Below are 23,392 nucleotides of genomic sequence, written 5' to 3' on the forward strand. Positions count from 1 at the left end.
CTAACAAGGGAGGTGTCATCCGGAGCTTCAAACTCCGGCGATCGAAGGAGCAAGACTGAGGGAGCTCCATTCTGCAGCTTTCTCAGGATCTCGAGTAACCCTGTCGGTCATCTTCAGGGTCCACTGGGGGATGAAGACCTCCTCACCATTCGTCGAAGCTTTGGATTTATTATTTGAGGGAGCATCAATTGTGTCATGCCTCCTCTTGGTTCGGGCGGAGGAAGAGACATTAGCCCTCTCCACCATTGGTTTCTTCCCTTTACCCGAAGCATCAGCTACAGGCCTGATATTCCTGATACCCCTATAAGAGGGGTCGGGAGAGGGAAGAGAAGCCTCTTGATCTACGGTCAAGACCCTAGGCGATCGTTGCTCGGCACAACGGCCCTAGCGGCCTTCACCCGCAGGCTTTCAGGGTTCGTTCTGGGAGGCACTGCAAAGAAGAAGGACAAGAATCAGAATTCAAAACATATCACTTCAGTCAAATCAAAGGATGATGGTTAGAAGCTCACAATGAGCCAAGCCCCAAGATCAAGGACGGAGTTATACTCCACTTCATATCCATGTATCTCTTGATACCACGGAATGGATTTGATCTTCCTGATGGCCGCCTCGTCTTCTCTGGATAAGGGAAGGCCCCGGTTACTTTCGGACGAAGAAGTAAACCTCCTCCAGGTGGTCGGGAAGTTAAGATCTGATGGAGGCGCTCGACAGAAAAAGTATCGTTCGCGCCATCTTTTGTGGTTAGAAGGGCAAGTTCCTTTGACAAGGATGCTGCCCCTCCAATCAAGTTCAGCCTTATTGCGTTTGGAAAGAAAGACCCATCCGGGAGGATGGGAGATAGAAAGAACATGAAAATGTAAAAAAGAGAAAGAGATGGCGTAATGCCAAGCTCAAAACACAAACCCAAGAAGCCGACGATGAGACGCCAGCTATTGGGGAGGAGCATTCCGGGACAAATGTTCCAGTGATTCAAAACTGCGGAGAACAAAGGATTAAAAAAGGGAAAGCGAACCCCGCTTTCCAGTGCATCTATGTACAGAGAAAATTCACCCGAAAGGGATGAATCAACCCTCTCATCAAGGTGGGGAGCCCTAACCTGATATGAGGAAGGAAGGTCAAAATCTTGGACAGCTGAAAGAAGGGTTTCTCCATTGTAAATGGAAGGAATAGAGCCAGGTCCACCATTGGACCTGGAAGTTTGAGGCTGCCTAGAAGACTCGACAATCTTGGAAGATCCGGACTCGAGGAGGACAGAGAAGTTTTGGTTTTTCTTTCAAAACCTTTTTGAGAAACTTCAGCGAACTCCCGCCGAGAGGACGGTTAGGGTTTTGTTATCACTATCCGACTGTTCGGGAGCAGGAGAAGCAAAAGCATCACTGCTATCACCAACATGGGGTACTAAAGAAACCCTATCGTCCGCCATTACTCGTTTCAGTAAACTACAAAAAGAAAAGACCGGTAAACTTACTGATTCAGTGAGACGGAAGCTTGAGAGCAGGAAGGCGCGAAGCAGACGACAAAGGTTCAAATTCCAAACAGGAAGAATGAAACCTACGAAGACAACGAACCGCTTTTAAAATTCCCGCACGAGTGTTCGGGAATCTGAACGATCGAGATTGATTCAAAATCAACGATCAAGATTGAAAGACGTTTTGAAAGTTTGAACTCACGAATCCGAAATAGGCGTTCGGAAACCGTCGCTTGGATGATGTGAGCCACGACAGATCAACTGCAACGAGACATGTGGCCTTACACTCACAACGCTCGAGGAAAAGTGACCACCGCATTAAATGTGATATGACATTTAATGAATCACGCAGAGATCATCACCTGACAACGAACCCAGTTAAAAACCAAGCCCTCGGGATCGACCGAACGCTTGGTCTGGGGGGCTCATGATATGGAGAGTTTATGATCAGACCGGGTTCATACCTGGTCCGACCCTCGACCCCGGTCGAGACGGAGAAAACCGAATCGCTCCCCAGTGAACCGGATCCGGAAGATGACTTGCTGAAGAAGAAAGCTTATTCGGCTACAAGCGTGCCCTAATCTTACTTATGGATTAGGGTAATCACCCTGATGATGGCAGACTCAAACTGACGGCTGCGGATAATCATTATCAAAGGGATAACTATCGCATAACCTAACGGTTATCTCAGGAGTCCTCTATTAGTCCAAACTAGTAGAAGTCTATCGCTCAACGGATCTCACTGATGAAATCCAACGACTACCCGAAGAAGGCTCAAGTGCATCCGACGAAGGAGATTCGAAGGTACACTCTATATAAACCTCACTACCATACAAGGTGAGGGACGGATCAATCGATCAAAAAGAATACTATCTGAGACTCAGGTTCAGATACATACTGATAGACCTAGACTATCAACGATCTGCTATCTAGATCACCTTTCCCGTTTCTTCATTCATTAGCTCTGTGCTTCTAGCAGAGCCATTTGTGATTAAGTTCATCAACTGACTTAGTCTTCGGAGGTGGACTCCTGACCCCAGCGGTCGGGCCACATCTGACGCTTTCGTTTTGCAGGACATCACGTGGAGATCCAAGGGCTGAGCAGATTTTGGACGCATCACTACCATTTCTGCCTGTTGCAATTTCATAGATTGCAAATTAATAAACTTCATTGAAAACCCAAGGAAGCCTGAATGATTCATGCGATTGATAATAACATGTGGAGAGATTACTCAAATCAAAAGCGGGTAGTTATAACTTCATTTTTATTCTTCTGTATTTAAGTGGGGAATTCTATTTAAACTTTATATATAACATACCTTTGCTTCTTGGTCATCTTCTCTTCTTCTTTTTAATTTCCTTGAGTGGCTGATGGGGGTTGGGTTGGATTGTTTTCACAATTATATAAATGAAGAACGATTATAAATTTAGCAGTTAGGTTTTCTATTTGGACTTTTAGAAGTTCTCTAGTTATCTTGTTGTTTCATAATTGAAATGATTCGGTTCTCATTGCAGAACCCAATTTGACTGAAGCGGTAAGGCAATTGGAACCCTTGCAAGAGTATTTGGACCACAGAGAGCATAATCAAGTAAGGAGGAATTCGGTCAACCCTGTCAAGTTCATTACTTCATTTTTTCGGTCAAGCAGCTCATATATTGTTTATTTTTTTACAATGTTCAGAATCTTTAGATCGTTGCTGGGAAAACATAAACAAAAAGCCTTATTCGGTTATTCCCAATTCCCTGCTGAAGTCTAAACAAATTTCAAGTAAGTTTCTCAAGTCAAGATCTCTGTTAAGTGTTAAGAGATGAAAAATTAAGATTTAAGAGTGTTCTGGTTTCTCTTTTAGGGTTAAATTGAATTAAGATTTAGTTTTCCTATATGTATCTTGTCAAATTGAATTTTTGAATATCATGTATCAATGTATGTACTAGCTTGAACAGGGGAATTTTTTCTTTTTTCTATTTGTGTGCCTTGAATAGGGGAATTTTTTTTCTTTTTCTTTTTCTATTTTTGTGCCTTTTTGTCATAGTTGTTTTAAATTTTTGGTATTGGTGTTGGATGATTGGATCTTGGTTTAATATATTAGTACTACAATATTACATTTATGATTTTTTGTGTGTTTTAATGACTATTGTTTTTGTTACTCCAACAAGGCACAAGATGAAAAGGGGTGCGTCTGAGGTTGTCAAGTCTCATAATGTTTCTATCTTAAGTCCTGTTGAACCTTCAAGCCCTGAGACCGAAATACCTACTGAGCCACCTAATTTCCATGAGCCTGAAGGAACCCAGGATGATGTTAGACATGCTTCAGAAGTAGAACCAAATCAATCATGCAAAAGGGCCAAGACTAAAACAGCCCTATGTTGGACAAGTAATTGGTTTAAAATGATTGATCCTGATAATGAGAAATGTTCAGATGGAAAGCCTAGAGCAGAATGCACAAAATGTGGGCAATTATTTATGGCTGACCCCCAAAAAAATGGGACTAGTGGTCTTAATAAGCACATGACAAGGTGTCCTAAGGCAAATAATAAGGACATTAATTAAATGATCATGCAACAAAATGGTGGGAATTTGGGGATGAGAAGCTTGAAAATTGATCCTACTATAGTGCGTGATATGGTCTTGGTATTGATAGTCAAGAACGAACTCCCTCTCGGATTCATAGAGTATCCAGATTTTAAGAAATTGATGCTATATATCTATCCTGATTATACTCCTATTTGTAGGAATACTCTCTTGAGTGATATTCATAGAATCTTTAAGAGGGAGAAAGTTTCTATTAGAGAGATAGTGAAGAACTCATCTGGAAGAGTGTCAATCACAACAGATTTATGGACTTCAATAGCTAATGATGGGTACATGACACTCACTGCTCATTATATTGATAGGTCATGGGTTTTGCATAAGAAGTTGATCAAATTTTCTATATTGACACCTCCACATTCAGGTGCAAATATATGTGAGGCTGTTCATAAGATTCTAATTGAATGGGGAATTGAATAGAAGTTATTTTCAGTGACAGTTGACAATGCAAGTTCTAATGATTTGGGGGTTAAGTATCTGAAGACCACATTGAATGCAAAGAATGCATTGATATGTAAGGGGGATTTTTTTCATGTCCGATGCTGTTCCCATATTTTGAACCTTATAGTTCAGGATGGCATCAAATTCATTGATGCATCTGTTCAAAAGATTCGAGATAGTATTAAATATGTTAAGAGCTCCCAAGCTAGGAAGATAAAATTTCAAGAATGTTGTGAGCGCTTAGGACTTCGTACCAGTAGGGGCTTGCATGGAGATGTAACTACACGATGGAATTCAACATTCCAAATGCTTAGTGATGCTTCATTTTATAGGCCAGCATTTGAGACTTTGGGACTTTCAGATCCGAGTTACTCATTGAACCCTAGCTTAGAGGAATGGGAAAGGATTGCAAAAATTTTAATATTGTTGAAGCCATTTGATAATGTCACAAAGGTATTGTCGGGTTCATTGTATTCTACTTCAAATCTTTACTTTGCTCATGTGGTGGAAATTTATACAGTTTTGAATGATGGATCACTGTTAGAAGAGTTTATGGGAGATATGTTAAATGCCATGAGACAAAAGTTCAACAAATATTGGAAAAACTACTCCTTGATTTTGTCAGTTGCTATCGTTCTGGATCCCCGATACAAGCTGAGTATTGTTGAGCTTTCATATGAATCAGTTCATTGTGGAGACTCTTTTTTAGTGGAGGATGAGGTTCAGCATGTGAAGGGAGCTTTGGAAAAACTGTATGGAGAGTATGCAAGCATGCCAAAAGATCTAGAGTCTTCTCCTGCTTCTTCTTCTTCTTCTTCTTCTTCTTCTTCTGTTGTGACCGATGAGACCTCATGTAAAATTGTCAAGGTATATTATTATTTATTATGCACTTCTTTGAATTTTTGTCATTGTAGGATATTATTGATATTCATTAGTTTTTATGTTATTTAATGCCTTCTATGTAAATTTTGTAGAAATTTCTTATGCGTAATGCAGTGGAAAAAATTTCAAATGGGAAGTTTGAATTGGAACAATATCTTGATGAGCCACGTAAAGAATGGGTTGCCGATTTTGATATTCTTGCGTATTGGAAGGGAGTTGAAAAGCAGTACCCTGATTTGGCACGAATGGCCCGTGATATATTGGCAATTCCTGTGTCAACAGTTGCATCTGAGTCGGCATTCAGGTGCGGGGGTAGGGTAATCGATAGATATCGAAGTAAGTTGCTCCCTAGTAATGTTGAGGCCCTGATATGCCTTCGGGATTGGATGTATGATGTGAATTTTGGAGGTAATACTTTTTTTCTTCTTATAATCACCAATTCACCATGCTTATCTCATTAGATTTTTTTCATTCCAATTTATTACTCTTACTATTGCTTCTGTCATTTTGTAGCTGAACCGGATCCAGATCAAGATACCAAAGAATTATCTGAAGCATTGCAAAATGTTTTTACCATGTATCCAATTCCAACTTCTACTGAATCGTCCACAATTCCTAGCAACCCAGTGTAAGTTTTTCATTTTAGAAATTTTCTTTATTTAAGCAATTATCCCTTTGACCTTTCTTTATTTGTTACATTTTCTTGCCCTCTTGCTTATTCGGTGGATTGTCTGTCTAAGGAATGTATAAGATCCATTGGCAACTAGCAATGAGTTTATTCTATGTGAATTGTCTGATTGGTTTCTTTTGTTTTTTCTAGGCAGCATAGAAGAATACTAAGGAAGGCAAGATGCTGTCTGATTGGTTTCTTTTGGTTGTGGGCTTGTGGCTTTGAAAGTGTTATGTAGACTGTAGTAAATTGATGGCTGAACCTTATTTCTTGTTAGTTGTAATTTCATTTTAGGTTTGTCTGCTTTTTTGTTATCTTCATGACTTCATGTCTTTCTTTATCTAATTCTAGGCTGTGATTTGACAGGCTCTTAAGTGAACTTCAATTCCTTTAGCATGAAGTCAATTTGCAAGACCTTCCCGGACCATCGAGTACCTTGGTGGGTGACACCAGTTAGCCATGTTGCAGCTTCAAAGTCTACTCAGATGTGGCGTGTATACATGTTAGCAGGAGTTATATCATTTTCCTTAGGGTTTTCAATGCTCATTATGGAAATTGAAGCACTTATAAATGTTGTACTTTCAGTTATTTCTCTTTATATTTCACAGGTTGTGCTCGTTTTAGATTGCTTGCTGCCGGCCTGATTGGCCAAGTTGTGGTTTAGTTCTAGACTAGTTTTCTTGATTGGCCAAGTTGTGGTTTAGTTCAAGACTAGTTTTCTGCTAGTTTGCAATTTTAGATTGCTTTCTGGTTTTTGTTAGTTTGCAATTTGTTAGTTTTCATTTTTTAGATTGCTTTCTAGTTTCTGTTGGTATGCAATTTGTTAGTTTTCAATTTATCAGCAGACCCAATAATTCTCATGGTGCAAAAAACATTCAATTTATCAACAGATCTTTTAACGCATGGTGCAAAAAATATTCATGCATAGTACGGTCTGGTGGCTCTCCACTTACTGTTCCAAATGTAATAACGTTACTACTTACTAATTTGATTATAATTGTATAACGAAACCGTACCGGACCGCGCTAGAAACCGTTTTTTTATACTGATTTTATACCGAAACCGTACCGTACCGATTTTGTAAATGCCGAAACCGTACCGTACCGTTTAAATTCGGTACGGTACGGTTCTGGTTCTAGGTATTCAATATTGGTACCGTACCGATTGACACCCTTAACCGGAACCTTGCTTTAAGTAACCAAACTGCTTACCACTTGGACCAACCCCCATTGGTTGTTTATTGCTTTTCTACTAAACAATAGAGATTTAAGAAGAAAAAAAAAAAGAGATTTTTAGACTTGCTTGATAATTCATCGAAAAATAATTTCTAAAAAAAAAAAAGAAGAAGTTGAAAACCTTTTGATAAGAAGGTTTTGTTTTAGATGATTTTTGAAATAAAAATAAAAAATTATAAAAATATTTTGACTAACATTAAACCGGTCTCGAAGTTTTTACAAAATTTAACATTGTAAACATTAGAAATCTATTAAAATCGTGTTGATAATATGTTTACTTCAAAGCAAGTTTTATCAAACCGATAAAAAAATGTATTTTGACCAAGACAGAGTTGTTCTAGTGGTTGAAACCAACACCTCTTAGTAAAGAAGTCGTGAGTACCCCACACGAGACATATTAATATCCCTATTCCCATTTTAATAAAGTCCCTTTATACAAAAAAAAAAGAAAAAAAAAGAAAAAAAGAAAAAAAAAGTTTTGGTCTTTATAAACGGTCAAGACTGTTTTGTTTTCAAAGAAGATATACCTGGTTTATTATGACATCAGTACTTTATTATCATATGGGTTTTAATTCTTGCTTTGTCAATTTGGACAGCCTAAGATCACGTGTCTTTCTTAGATCAGACGGTTGAAAAGTCTTTTTATCTCTAGGGGCCCATTCAGTCTTGGATTCCAATCCTACGAAAATGAGACTGGTGCCAGTTATGAGCCACTCAAAACCCCACGTACGGCTGTAGGGCGTCACCTGCTTTCTTTATTGAAATGGAACTTCTGGAGCCCACCACGAAGTCCATCCCACTATTAACTCTTTAACGGTCATATTTTTAAAGCCCCACGGTGGGAACTGGGAAGTGCAATATTATTTCAGATTCACTTACCGTTTTGTTATCCACCCTTTGTAACTTCCTTTTCTTGATAAAGCTTTGCTCTTGGAGACTTTAGAGTGCCCTTGTTTCTAGTTCTTATACTTAGAGGCATGAAGACCCTTTGAGGGATCTTCTTCACGGGGAGACAGTTTGGGTTCTGAAACCTAGTAGAGTCTCTTCTAATGGGGTGCTTTCTTGCCTGTTTTGGTGGTGGTTCTAAGAACAAGGATCGCAAGCGCCGCCGTAGACACAGAGTTCTCCCTGGAGATCAGGTAACTATAAGCCCCTTTTGATATTTGAGGTTTTATTGATTTGATCTTCATTTTCTCTAGATGAATTGGAGTAAACTTAGGTATTGGGTTTTGTTGCAGAGACATGGAAGCTATGAACCTCTGAAACCAGCTTTCACTTTGAACCAAGAAAGCAAGGAAACACCCATTAGCTCCGTCTTAGAACAGAGGTTAGCTCAGGATTTTGATCTGGTTTCTGGGGTGTTTCTGATTCTTGTCCTATAGATGACTCACCTTTTTTTCTTTTCCCCCAATTTTTGTGAAGGGATAATAAGGCAACGGAACAATTGAGCTTCAGCACCAGAAAGAAAGTCACATTCGATTTGAACGTGAAAACATACGAGAGCGTATCAGCTCCTGAAGCTACAAATTATTCATGGGAGAAGGATGAAGCAAAAGAAAGCAGTAATAAAGAAGAGAAGAGGGCAAAACCAAGCCTGTCGGCTTCTGATGATGATTCTGCCGCATCAAGCTTGGTATCTTTCCCCCCAAACCACAGATACCAAAATTGCTGGGACTGCAGCGACGAGGATGAATATATATACTCCTCAGGAAGCGATCTGGATGACGATGACGAAGATGATGATGATGATGAAGACGATGGATACTATGACGAAGAAGATGATGAAGCAGGAGAACGTAGAAGAGAGTCTTCAGAGTCTGGTTCAGCTGAAGGGGAGCTAAAAACACCACCATTCAACCAGAATGCTCGAGATATGAACAAAAATGTTCACTCGGTACTGAACCCAGTTGAGAATCTGTCACAGTGGAAAGCTGCTAAGGCGAAACCAGGACCAGCAGCAGTTCAATTAAAGAATCAGAAGGAAAGTGACAACACTGAGCAAGAAAACCAGACACCCTTCAATCCAAAGCCAACTTTCAAGGTATCACCTTTGAAATCCAGCCAAAGTGTCTGTAACTCTAGGCCTACAAAGCAAGAAACTGCTGTTGATGCCAGCCTTTCGAACTGGTTGGTGTGTCCTGAAACAAAACCTACCATACAAGCTAGTCTATCCACATATGGCACTGAGTCAGCACAGAGACGACGGGGTTCATGGATCAGTCCTGAAGATCAACCAATTCTAGGTGCATTAGCAGTTGGAGAGCTGAAACAGTCATCAGTCTCATCATCATCAGAGAGGTCAGCAAGAAAGAGTCCCCTCACCTACCAAATGCCAATTCTAGGCACTGTTGGGTACCGGAGTCCCATGTAAAGAAATAGCTAATAGTTCTAGTAGAGGAAGCTATAAACAGAGGTTCTGCTGAAGTTATAGGTGAAAGGCCAGCAAGCAGTTTCAAATTTTTGTGTGTGGTTTGAAGTCATTGATTCCCCCATTTTCTTTTGTGATTTTGAGTTTACTTGTACTCTCCTTGGTGCGTGTGTGTGTGTGTGTGAGATATTGTATTTGTCAAAAGTGTCATAAGGTTGTCTGTTTTCATTGTTTCTATTCTTATTCTTGTGCAACATACGGTTGTCTGTTGGATTAACAGACTGGAAGTGAAAAATTACACATTCTTTTAGTGTCTTCAACATTTCTTTGCAAATTCCCTTTTCTCGATTGTAGAAGCATTAATTTTCTTCAGATTAATGTATCAGGTACTTGGTAAATACATGTCCAAAATGTGATCAATTAAATGAATGTAAAAGTAGACCTGCAGGTGGTTTTTCCCCCCCTTTTTTTTCTTTTTTTTTTTTTTGGGGGGGGGGGGGGGTTGTTTGGGGGTTGTCACTATCTATCCCAGTACTGATAATCCTAGCTGAATCTCACATTAGAATGTAATGCGTGGCAGTTTTGGAGCTTCTTAACCTTAATTGCTATTGCATATAAAATATCTTTGCTTTGTTGTCACAGTTTTCTAGAGGGTTTTCTATATATTCTTTTGTAGGGCGTGTGTGTGTATGTTTTGCCCCAGCAGGCTGGTGGTGATTGTCACATCCACCCAATTGGTACCCTATCTGGAATACCCGAGTGTGTGATCCATAGCCCCGAAGATCCAAAGATTCAAGGAAATCATCCTCCCACATTTACAATAATATAATCAATAACAAGATTAAATCAAAGTTAACTATATTAATCAAAAGATCAAGATAAGGTTCAAGAATACAATCAGAGTGCGGAAAATGATACCAATAGAATAAATCAAATGTAGAGTGTAGCAGAAATATACTCTACAGTAGCAACGGAAAAGTAGATCAAAAGCAAAAGAAAGATTACAAACGGTTCCCAAAATGAAAGGGAAAACAGACTACTAAGGTTTCATCGAATCTGCAAAGAACAAAAAGAGAATGAGACGATGTCCCATCGTTGGCACTCAAGTGCAAGAGTTGAACTACTCCCCGATAAGCATCGGGTCTCATACTGGTAATTTTCACCATCGTAGTCACCATAACTAGTACTTTGGGTACAGTAAGAATCATCAACGTGGTCTTCATAATATTGACCATCATAATCAACACTACCTGTATATAAGTCTAATAAAGATGTTGCAAAAAGGAAAGAGTTCAAAAGAACTCAGCAAGGCAGATCATTCCATAATAACATAATAACACATGATAACAATTCATACCGAATGCAATATGATATGAAACAAACAATGCAGATATGCTTTTAACTCTATGTATGATGGTTTCTATTGGTAGACATGCTTTAAGTCATAGCACCATACTCCTCTGAGTAGGGTCCAAAATCACTCTCTCTCAACCATCTTGGTATCTTGGGTTCTCCGGTTGGCAATGGGTCCTGCATCCCTCTCAGACAATCCTTGGCTAGGGTTTAGGTCAACACTCTCTCACACCTCCGTTTGGTATGAGTACTGGTGCATGTTAGGGTTAAGCCTAGCCAAATGCAAGTCTTCTACTTAGTTATATCAACTTAGATTCAGATACTTCCATTCCTCCCCTCTCGGGATTCTTTTCGGTATCCTTCTCCCTAGAATCAGCGTATCCTATGGTTCCAACCAACTCGGACTATGGACTCATCAACCCTATTGGTCATCCACATCTAGTTAACAGGTAGTTCCCATGGCTCCACACTGGTTGGATACCAATCATGAGCTTCTATTGGCCCACATTCCACTACTGTAATCATACAAATTGAATGGCCCCCATAATGTTATCTATGTCCTCTCACGGATATAACTCACCAATTTTGAGCGCCCACAAATCCCCATTGCTACCACGGGTTGCTCAGTCTTAGTTCCCTTTCAGTCGGGTCTAATATAATGGGGACATCCTAGCCAAACACTTCTAGACATGCCCTAGGTATGTCAACCAGTAATCAGGGAAAGCATCAAGGGGCACCATAGGAATGCGTCCCATACCACCTCCACTGGTGTCCAATGACAAAAACATCAAAAGGGCATTCCCCATTCCCCAATCACAACCTAGGCAATCACATTCCCAAATCAGTCAATCACAAGCACAATTGATAATACAAGACATAAGTAAGTAATAATTCACACATAACTGAAATAATAATTGAATCATATAAACATATAAACATATAATGCCAACGCAGAACTGTTCTAGTGGTTGAAACCAACACCTTTTAGTGAAGAGGTCGTGCGTTTGATTCTCGCTGAGGCATATTAATATCCCATCCCCCAGCTTAATAAAGCCTTGTTGGTGCAACCTAGAGGGGGGGGGTGATTAGGTTGCAACGTCCCAATTTTTAGGTTTGTGTGGAAATACAAGGTAAATTGAAAACTCAACCGAATTTAAACAATAGCAAACAACCACAACACATGATTTATAGTGGTTCGACTATATAAGTATACGTCCACTCCTCTCTTGGCCTCAAGAGAATATTCCACTATTGATTCTCTTTCAATACAATGGGTAGAGATCAAACCCTTACAATAATCTTTGTTACGGGGCAAGAGAACCCTTTACAATCTTTGTTTAGCATGTAGGCAAGAGCACCCCTTAACAATCTTTGTTTACAGGCAAGAGCATCACTTAACAATCTTTGTTTACGGGCAAGAGCACCCCTTAACAATCTTTGTTTACGGGCAAGAGCACCCAAACAATCTTTGTTCACGGCCAAGAGCACCCAAGCAATCTTTGTTCATGGGTAAGAGCACCCAATGACCAATTCTAATCTATCAACCTAGACTAGAATTGAAACAGTTACAAAGGAAGGATGTTACCTTACAAGATGTGTGACACTTTACCTCTTGTGTGAATGTGATGCAATGAGAGTTGTATGCTCAATATATGAAATGCATGCACCACCGACGCCTTCAATCACCTCAAGCTTGGCTTCCACAAGCTTAGTAAACACCTTGGTATGTTTCTTCAAGGTTGGGAGAGAGTGAGAGGCAAAGCACAATTGTTTGCTTGTGATTTGAGAGCTTGAGATCACTTGGGGAGTAGTTGATCAAGTATGGAGTTCAACCCTCTCAAATGAGGTGAATTTGACTTATATAGAGTACCTTTAAGTGCCTAAACCAATCCCCAACGGATAGAAAATGAACATAAATTTTGTCCTATTTTCAACCAAGATGGTCGTCCATCTAGACGGTCGTTATTGGCTAAGTAAAACAAGACGGTCGACCGTCTAGCAATCTGTGACTTAGTTTTACTGTGAGCAAACTAGACGGTCATCCGTCTGGCACAGTTTTGTTGTCTTAGTTTGGGACTTGGACTTGGCTTGGGTTTTTGGACTTTTTGGTCAAACCTAAGCCACATACACCTTTCTACTATGTCCTAGGTCAGTATAGTGACATGAATCACATATTTTCAATATATTTACATATGCACGTATGCGAGAGTGTCCTAAGTCCTAATTCCAACTAAGTCTTGATCATTGAAGTTCTTGAGTCTTCTTGTACTCCATTCTTCATGATCATCTTCATGTCCATCTTGGTATGATCTTGGGTTGAGCATGAGCATATGGCTTTCACTTGGAGTTGGTCCACTTGTTCTCATCTTGAACTAAAACAACATAACTCAATATATCCATTAGTAATTCATGTTTGTTTTCATCAAAACCAATGGAGGCTGATGTGGCAAATGCTAACATGGCATTTTCCAATAAGTCCCATTAAACAAAAAAAATAAAAAAATGTACTACTGCAGTTGAAGAAACTACAGCAACAATACAATTATATGAAGCTAATATGACAGTAGTAATGATTATGTAATCTAATTCAATTACAAGTAAACATGTATATTAGGTTATTAGGGATCAACCATCCTTACCTTAAACAATTGTCGAAGAATTTCCGAAGAACAACAGGAATAGGTCCAAGACTAGCAAATCAACCCTAAACAAGCATATAACAATCATTAGGAATAAGCCCTAGAAGATTAAAAGTCAAACGGATCGAATCGGATGAAGAAACAAGCTACTATTACTGTTGGCAGCTTGGTTGGTCGATTGGGTTAGTTGACCAATGGAACAGTATGGGGTATAAAACCTTAATTTGGTCATAATTTCTTCGTTTGAAGTCCGATTGTTCCGAAATTCAAAAGAGAGTTTCCTAAAAACATACTAAGACTATCTATGAAGGTCTAAGCATCAAACACATGGTTAAAAAGTAGAATCCTAATTGAACCATAGGATTAGGGTTTCATTGTATATAGTCCATGGCTCTCATGGAAAGATTAGGGAGAATAAAGATTCTCCCTAGGTAAAGAGAAATTAATATTTCAAAATCAAGAATGGTGTTGGGAAGGGTATAGCAATGAGAGAAAACAAGGTTTCAAATAAAATCAAAAGAAACAATTTCCAATCATACAACTAGAATCCGTGTATCCCACGGAAAGACTAGGGAGAATAAAGATTCACCCTAGGTAAAGAGAAGTAGAGAATTTACAATCAAGAAAGGTGTTAGGGAGGATCCATCGAAATAAAGGAGGATTAGGGTTCCCCAATTTGGATACCCTCTCATGAGGGTTACCCAAGGGTTTCCTCCCAAAATCACCCACTTTTGGTTTCCCATGGTAAAAAGGAAAATTAGGGATCTACCCAACAATTATGGGGATGGAAGGAAAGATTGTAACATTGGTGTGAGACCTTTCCCACAATCACCAAGATCATTAGAAAATAGTGAAGGAGTGATTAAGATCTTAGGTAAAGTCAATTTCAAGAATCATCGCCATATGGCTTCAAGAACTTCAAGAACATAAAGTGAATTGGGGGATAACTATAGGGCTAAGAGAATCTGAGAAGAGGTCATTACAATATTGTAATACCGTTCTCATAATCAAGAGATCAGAAGAATAGAAGAGAGAATAGATCAAAGAAGAAACGATTCGATTACTAACCTTTTTAGAAGAAGCATCGATGAAGAAACTCGAACGGATGCTTGAGGATCTTCCTTGGCTTTGGAGAAGAGGTCCTAGGGTTCTTCCCACATTCTCCAGAGGGTTAGAACTAATTGTGAGTGAAAAACACGGAGTTCCCCCCTTCAAATAGCAAAAAAACTCCTAAAAATACAAGGATTTCCAATTTTGACCTTACAATCAGTATTGGTTGACTGGCCAGTCAACCAATCAGTCGACCAACCATGTCAGCAACTCCAAAATAGGGAAATAAGGGTCCTATCTTCAATATTTTTGGATGGGCTTCTCACAACTCCTCAAACAACTTACCTAACATAGAGGGATGCCTTCAAACCATGTCCAAATAGGCTTTAGGTCCAACAACCAGGCTCTCCTTCATCAATGTGCAGTTTCTTCTCCAACTCATACAAGGTTTCTAAGTATGGAACACCATCATCAATCTCCATAGGTTCTGGGTCAAACACCATGTCTTCTATTGAGATGGCCCATACCTGCCTTCTACCTTCACTTCGGGTCTTCAGACCTACAGACAACAGGGTTTTCGGGTTAGGGTTTGGGCTGGATTTCACAGTGGTAACTCAAAACAGAAAGGTGACAAAATGGTATAAAAGGGCTTCATCCAAGGTATGCTATGTTAGGGATAATGGATGCACAACCACGAACAGAGAAGAACACAAGCAAAACACACAAGAGGGATTTAACGTGGTTCAGCAAAACCCTGCCTACGTCCACCCGAGAGAAAAGAAGTTTCACTATTTCCAGGAAACCACACACCACTCTCACACCCACAAAGTGCTACCCTTTGCTTGCCCCCCATCATTGTCCAAGAACAAAAGCAAAACACACGAGGGATTTAACGTGGTTCGGCAAAACCCTGCTTATGTCCACCCGAGAGAAACGAAGTTTCACTATTTCCAGGAAACCACACACCACTCTCACACCCACAAAGTGCTACCCTTTGCTTGCCCCCCATCTTTATCCTTAGGATGGGTTTCCCAATTCCCTATAGGGATTGATGCTTATAGGTTATCCCACAGAGACTATTTATAGGGAAACCTAAAACCCTAATCCCAATGTAATTACAATTTTACCCCAGTACTAGTAATTGACCCAAACCTTGTTTCAATTACAAATACAATCTAAAAATCATAATTACATGGACCCACAAAATACAAGACACCCAAACCCAACAATCTCCACCTTGGCTTGAAATTTGTAAACCACCTTGAAGAAAACCGTTGATGATGTCTCTTTGCAATCACCCGTCTTTGTGTATCCACCACACCTTACCGCATGGCCCACATCCCTTCTAGGAATGCTTTTGTTACCGCCATCACTAAACTAGCATAGCGCACACGCCCACCTAGGGTGTCCCGTACAACTCATCGCTGCTGTACGACATGACGTGGCTCCATCCCTCCTTCTGTCACAGCCAGCTCTGAGAGATCATTGCCACTCACCAAATTCAAATGAAAGTCACTCGCTTCTTTCCAGATTTGCCCTTGTTTTGCGCCTGAACAACTTGCAAATTCTGTCTACCTGTACCCCTTGCCAAAGTGTCAACTAGAGCTCCACCTGTTTCAACACTCTCTGCAACCCTATACAACTTACTAGATTTGTGGCTTTCGTACCCATCAATCAACTGAAAGAATCTCACCGTTGATCTCCATACGAACTCATAAAATCAATACCAACGGAGCGAAATCTCCTCGATCTGTCACTTCCATTGAGTTTGAACGTCCAAAAATTTTAGGAATACTTAACTCCGTACAAAAAACCTTCCCACAAAATCATGTGTAAACAACTTGTATGGTATCGATTCAGTAATAAAAAAACAAAAAAAAATTCTTTCATTTTTTTCCGTCTTTTCTCCAACCGAATTCTCTCTCTTTCTTTTCTTTTTTTTCTTCCTCACGTCCTTCTCCCACGTTCCAACTTCACGTTATCAATTTTTTTTTTTACTTCAAAAATAATGTAATAAGCATTACATTAAAGCCAAGAAAAAAACTTCAAAAAAACTTTTCTTCGGTTCTTCCTCACGGTTGACCCCGCCCTCCTTTTTTTTTTTAACCAGATCTAATCCAATCAAACTACAAGAAAAAAGAGATAAAAAAAATTTCACGATTCTAGATCCAGAATCGTACCTTCGATCAATCCGTCAAAGCCTTCTCCGTTCTCCTGCACCTACATCTCCTTTCTGGATCTTCACACACTTCCGGCAACGATCCATCGAACCTCGCTCTGATACCACTTGTTAGAGATAATGGATACACAACCACGAACAGAGAAGAACACAAGCAAAACACAAGAGGGATTTAATGTGGTTCAGCAAAACCCTGCCTACATCCACCCGAGAGAAAAGAAGTTTCACTATTTCCAGGAAACCACACATCACTCTCACACCCACAAAGTGCTACCCTTTGCTTGCCTCTATCCTTATCCTCAGGATGGGTTTCCCAATCCCCTACTGATGCGTTGTGAAAAAGTACAACGCAAGTGTACGCTGTCGTAACAAGTAATATAATGATAAAAGATCGATCCCTCGAAGAATATAGATTAAGTACCAAATTAATTATACCAATTTTATTTGAACAAATAATAAGGAAGATAATTATTCTAGACTATATTGCAAATTGAAAGTTAAATTGAGATTATTAATTGCTAAAGACCTAGGGGTCAGATTTCACCATAACTAAGCATTCCCACCCTTTTATCCTTCTTTATAATTTGAGAAATATTTTTCTGATTGATAGTCGAGATTCCCTTCCCTATCTACTAGTCTCTCTCGAGTACTAATAGAAATTCCCTCAATTGCTAACCCACTATATTTCTATGTGGGTTACAACAACTGATAAATCATTAAATTCTATGGATTCCCATGTAACAACTACACAAACCATGTAAGTATACCTCTATCCTACATGTAATTCATGGCTTTTACTCCAATGAACTAAACACATAAATCCCCTCTCAGTTCATTATGATTAATAAATCAGTTGATTAGTGGCCAATTAATCAAAAACATGAAGAATAGAAGTAAAAACTCAATCAAAGGAAACAATATTCAAAATTATATTGATGAAGTCAAGAGTGGGAATTCAAAGGTAGGCTACATCTGATCCCTAGAAAAACTAAATTAGTTCATACTCGAAATTAAAAACATTACAGAGGAGTTCAAGAATATTGAAAGAAGATCAAGAAAAACTTATTCATAAGCTTCAAATCTCCAAAGTCATCCAATGTCTTCTGGTAGACCTCTCCGCTCCTCCAAAGCTCCAAAAGGGTCTCTCTGGTGTTTCAAAGCTCCCAAAAACGTCCTCCCCTCTTCTTGGAGTTTGGTCTCCTTTTATAGATTAATTAAACTCAGAGTTTGAATCAAACTCAGAGTTCTTATCTGACTTAACCAAGGAGTGTTTTGACGTATGAATCGAACTAACTTAGAGATCTCCAATGCATAATCCCACCGTTAGATTTGAAGACCAAGAAGTCTTGAAGCTCTCCTCCAAAAATCAGCTTGATCGGACACCAGATGACCATCCGATGAAGATCTTGATCAAAACTGGACAGAGACACTCAAAAACGGAATTTTTCTGTCTTCCTTATTTGAAATCAATTCTTCTTCCTCTTTTCCCTTATTTGATCAAATCCTAAATAGGAAATAAAACATAGAAACATGCAAGGACTCATTCTCTCTATGTTTTTGACTTAAGGTAGGACTCTTGCAATAATACCCAGATTTGATAGATAATTTCATACACGTAAAAGTAATAAATCTTAATTAGAATTTTTTAGGAAATATATAAAATCACCGAAATTATAGAAATTAAAGGAAAGGGTGCAACATATTCATTTTCATATCATATTAGGGTAAATTGATAGAAAACAATTGTAAATACATGGAAATATAGTAAATTAATCATATAAAATAATATGCATGAAATCAACTTATCAGATGTGTATCAATTATACTTCTGGATCCGACTGAGCCTCCTCTCGTACCCCGGCCGGCTTTGTCGGGAAGATGAGCCTTGCAAGAAAGGTTAGATGCGGGCTGGCTTGTATGTCGGGTAGCCGCCTTCGATGGCAAAGTCAAATGACAAATAGAGTGAGGTCTCGTGCAAAAGCTACACAAGATTATACTCAGAGTGTATTGGATGCTTACCAGAGAGGTGTGTCTCTTATCTTATATTGATCAACTTACCTTATATGCGTATGGTAAGTCTATCCGACAGGGGTCGTCAAATCTCCTGAGATCACGTCTTCCTGCCATTAGCCCCATGCAATCGTCGATGGGAGTTCATTTTCTTAAGAGAGAAATGTTACCATATTAGTTGGGTATTCATTGTGCCATGGTCAACTTAGTCGGCTATATCCCGATAACATGCAAAGCCTTGTCCGGGTATAACCCGATGGTCGAAGAGACGAGTGCTAACCGGATGTGGGGACCAGTTTGGGTCCTATCCCGGTTAGGTATAAAACTTCCGTATCACCTACAACGATTGATGCCTATAGGTTATCCCACAAAGATTATTTATAAGGAAACCTAAAATCCTAATCCCAATGTAATGACAAATTTACCCTAGTACTAGTAATTAACCAAAACCCTATTTCAATTATAAATACAATTTAAAAAATCATAATTACATGGACCCACAGAATACAAGATACCCAAACCCAACAGGCTAATGGACATTGAAGCATGTATAAAGAAACAGGGTACCACTTGGTTGCAGAATTTGCATCATTGCTTCCTCAGGTAAAGCTAGCATTTGCCAGTGATGTCCAGCATGCTGTTGGCTGTTCGACACATAGTAAATTCTAGTATGTTTACAGATAAGTTGAACATTTTTTATATGATACTGAAGCGTTTTCAACCTTTAAGAGAAGTATTTTCATCTCTGGGTTAAGAAAGGAAGTTTTTGAGGGCGTTTTTGGTGAGCAGTGACTGGAAATTACTCTTGGAGACGCACAGCATCACTCCATTGTGCTAATTTTCAAGAATGCGAGTAGAGGAGCTCAAAATTTTCATATATAAAAGGGTGGGATGCTCGTGTTCTATAAAAAGAAGTTTAGGGAAATGTACAAGGCAATACCAGGAACACATGATTTTATCCCCAAAAATCCCTACATCACAAGATATACTAGAATAGAAGCTATGTACTGGTGGGCGACTCGTGCAACACGACTGTGTTTGGTAGATGAACACTACATACAATAAAGCTACCAGAAACATAAAAAATTACAAAGGCTTTGCCATGTCTGTTACAAAATATCTTCTTTCATTTTGAGGAGTTGGTCCACATCAATGAAATCTAGATCAGAATAAGAACTGCCAACTTCAATTTGGTCTGGATTCCCTTCTGATGAATGAAACGAAATGAAGCCAGAAGAATGAAACGTTGTGTCCATTTCTTCTTCTTGGATGGTATATGTTTATGTTGACAAGTTGGAGAACAATAAAACCCAGAATAATATCAAGTTAGAGTAGGAAGTGGTAGTCCTTCTGATAATCAGCTAATAAATTTGCATTTCTGGCTTGATCTACATTATGCTACACAAGCAAGAGTCCCGATCCTCATCATCAGAGTCACTCGCATCGCTGCAAGCACATACATGGGGTTATGAATAAAACATTGATAAAATGGAAGATAAGAAAGGGCAGAGATTGGAGAACAAAACTGAACCAGTAAACATGTTCTCAGATATACACAGTAATATTCTCAAAGATTTATTGTACAATGTAAATTAGTATTGCAATCATGGACAACTATATACTATTGGATCTACTCTACTATTCTAATGGAGCAAAAATGCAACTAGTTGAGATTTGCAGGACAGATGAATTTTTTTTCCTAGCCTAAAAGTAAGGCCTGAAGAACCATATTAAAGGTGAAGACTTAAATCTTGAAAACTTTAGCTTCTTGACCTAGTAAATAATTAAGCATCAAATGAAGTGTCCCATATATAAAATCAGTTCAAGGTCACAAATACGAGCCTGTCAGCAGGAAGTCAAGAGGGAAGAGCTGAATGCAGAGGTTATAAAGAGTTCTCTATAATGTATAGCTCCAAAATGTGCCTCTAAAACTCCAACTTAAATTGCCAAATCTCTTCTTTCCATAAAAGTATGGCCTGAAGAACCATACCAAATGTGAAGACTCAAATCTTAAAAACTTTAGCTTCTCGCCCTAGTAAATAATTGAGCATCAGATGAAATGTCCCATATATAAAATCAGTTTAAGGTCACAATTACGAGCCTATCAGTATGAAGTCAAGAGGGAAGAGCTGAATGCAGAGGTTATGAAGAGTTCTCTATAAAGTATAGCCCCAAAATGCACCTTTAAAACTCCAACTTAAATTGCCAAATCTCTTCTTTCCATAATAAACAAATGATAGATATAATCTGCAACTTCCTGTAAAGATGACTTGCATTCGCCCATATGGTGCCTTCTCAAAGCTTGCTTTCATTAATGTAGCAATTTCAGTTACCCTCATCAATTCCACGGTTGCATCAAGTTTTTTGAACATCTTGGAAATAGCATTAAGACCAAGACGGTGGGTTCAGTGTGTTGCAAATAATGATTGATGATACCACCATCTGAGTGCGTAATGGTCTCCCACAAGCTCTACCTTAAGAATGTGGAGAGTACTGCATACTACAAGGAAGAGTCTATGAGAAGCAGGAGTTTTTTGATGAAACATAGAGAAAATGAAGAAGCTGGAATTTCCAATGAAGTTTTGTCTTAAAGTGGATTGGATGAGAAGTCATTGAGGGAAAGAAGGGCTATAAGGTACCAAAGTTTTGGACCGCAGATCCATTAGACTAATAGCTCATAACCAACAAATGGAGCAGAAAATGGAGAGGTAGAGTATCCTTATATTATAGATCAACCATGCCAAGTAACTCTTCATTAGAACAGATTCGTACAAAACAATAGCAATCAAGGCTTGGTACTACAGCAACATGTTCACCCACATAAATGAGGTGAGGTGCCAAAGTTAATTCCCGAAGACATCATAGAAGTTTTGCTTTATGGTTTGCCTCAAGTATAGGAGATTAAGGAAGGGAGTCCATTGGAAGGAGGCTGAAATTGGTAACTGATGTTGTTGAGACATATGGTAGCAATGCATTATAATTCATGTCATACTGAATTAACAGTGACAACAGGGTTCCGGGCACCATCACATTAACATTTGCAAAATTTGGGAATTCTAAAAACTTAATTGAGACAAACCTTGGAATGCTGCAATTTAGAGTACCAGACACTAAAGAAGCACCATTTGTTCCTATGCTGGATTTTACAGCTTGCCCAGGTAGGCATATTAAATGTAGGGACTAAATGAGCTAGGTCTTCTCAAATTATACAGAGGGTGAACGAAAATTTTTCTGGGAAGATTTATTCTAAAACATCTAATTTACAGTTAAGCATTTGAGTACAAAATTGAGAACAAGTAAGGTAAGGCCATCTAAGGAAAGTAAAATTAAACCAAATGGAAACAAGAAAACAAGAAAAGCAAGAAATTAATGCGTTCTAAATAAGTAGTAAAGAAAACAAAAAAAATCAAAGCTGACTCCAGGGATTACCTTGGTTGGAATTCGAACACATCCACAAGCTTATTACCGTTGTTGTCATTCCACTGCACTTTCCGCCGCGACTTCTTTGGCTTCTGCGACATAGAATCCTCTCGAGGCGATATCAAAGGTTTCGATTCATCTTCTTCTTTTTTTCTATGAGCAACCTCACCTCCCTCAGATTCTACTGTTGCTGATGGCTTGATTATACATCCACTAGATTGAGAAATATCCTTATCCATAGATGAATAACACGAATTACAGCTTAGTGGATTCTCAACTCAAGTGAAAACAGGATCAATTGCAAAGCCACCGTCTCTCGACAACAACAGATGGATAAATCCATCCGTTTCGATATGGGAAATCCAGAATTGAGAACCCTGGTGCCCTCTGTGAGATAAGAATACAAATAATCCTTCCCAGAGCAAAGCAAGATATTCGTTTCAAGAAACCTCAAGGAAAGAGTTGGATCAAGAGAGTATTCCACTGAAGAAGCCTCAAGAGTTGGATCAAGAGACAGAAGAAACGAGATTACAGAGACATCAAGGTTTGGAATTCGAAGGATGATCGATTAATGATGCAATGTTCTTTGCGGATTTGGAAAATGGCTTGCTGGTTTGGTTAATTTAACTACTGAGAAAAAGAAGGGAAAAACAAAACTTAAAGAAGGTGATGGAGGAGCTAAGATGAGCCAGTTTATTTATTTATTTATTTTTTCTGTAAAAGAGATGAGCCAGTTGACAGTTCTACTATAATTGTTACTGCTTAGATATTTATCAAAGAAAAAAAAAGTGTTAAGATGCGCCAGTTGACTGCGTACGTTAGGGTGGTTGGATTCTTACTTCTACCGTTGTCATATTCGAGTCTGTATCATGTTTTTTTATCACACTTTTGTGTGGGACTTATAGATGATTTCACCCCAAAAAAAAAAATAATGTATATGTATATACTAGCGAACATGAACTATAAGAGAGGAATGAATTCTGGAGAGTGTTGGAGAGAGAAGAGATAAGAGATGGGAGTAGAATTTTGAGTAGTATTTAAGGAGCCATTTACCTGTTGAGACAAAAAACTACTTTCTTATGATTAT

At 38.9% G+C, this 23,392-nt stretch overlaps 1 protein-coding gene across 1 annotated transcript; it reads left to right on the forward strand.

Annotated features, from left to right (window-relative positions):
* Positions 1-8,192: 8,192 nt before the first annotated feature.
* Positions 8,193-9,974, forward strand: LOC148999294 (uncharacterized). The gene is made up of 3 exons (XM_089141306.1): positions 8,193-8,425; positions 8,525-8,613; positions 8,709-9,974. The coding sequence occupies exons 1-3, from the start codon at positions 8,336-8,338 to the stop codon at positions 9,655-9,657; spliced, it is 1,128 nt and encodes a 375-aa protein (XP_088997432.1). The 5' UTR covers positions 8,193-8,335; the 3' UTR covers positions 9,658-9,974.
* The last annotated feature ends 13,418 nt before the right edge of the window (positions 9,975-23,392 follow it).

This window comes from Hakea prostrata, unplaced genomic scaffold (genome assembly GCF_041222555.1).
Source record: "Hakea prostrata isolate BN-2017 unplaced genomic scaffold, UWA_Hpros_2 contig_18, whole genome shotgun sequence".
NCBI classification, from domain to species: domain Eukaryota; kingdom Viridiplantae; phylum Streptophyta; class Magnoliopsida; order Proteales; family Proteaceae; genus Hakea; species Hakea prostrata.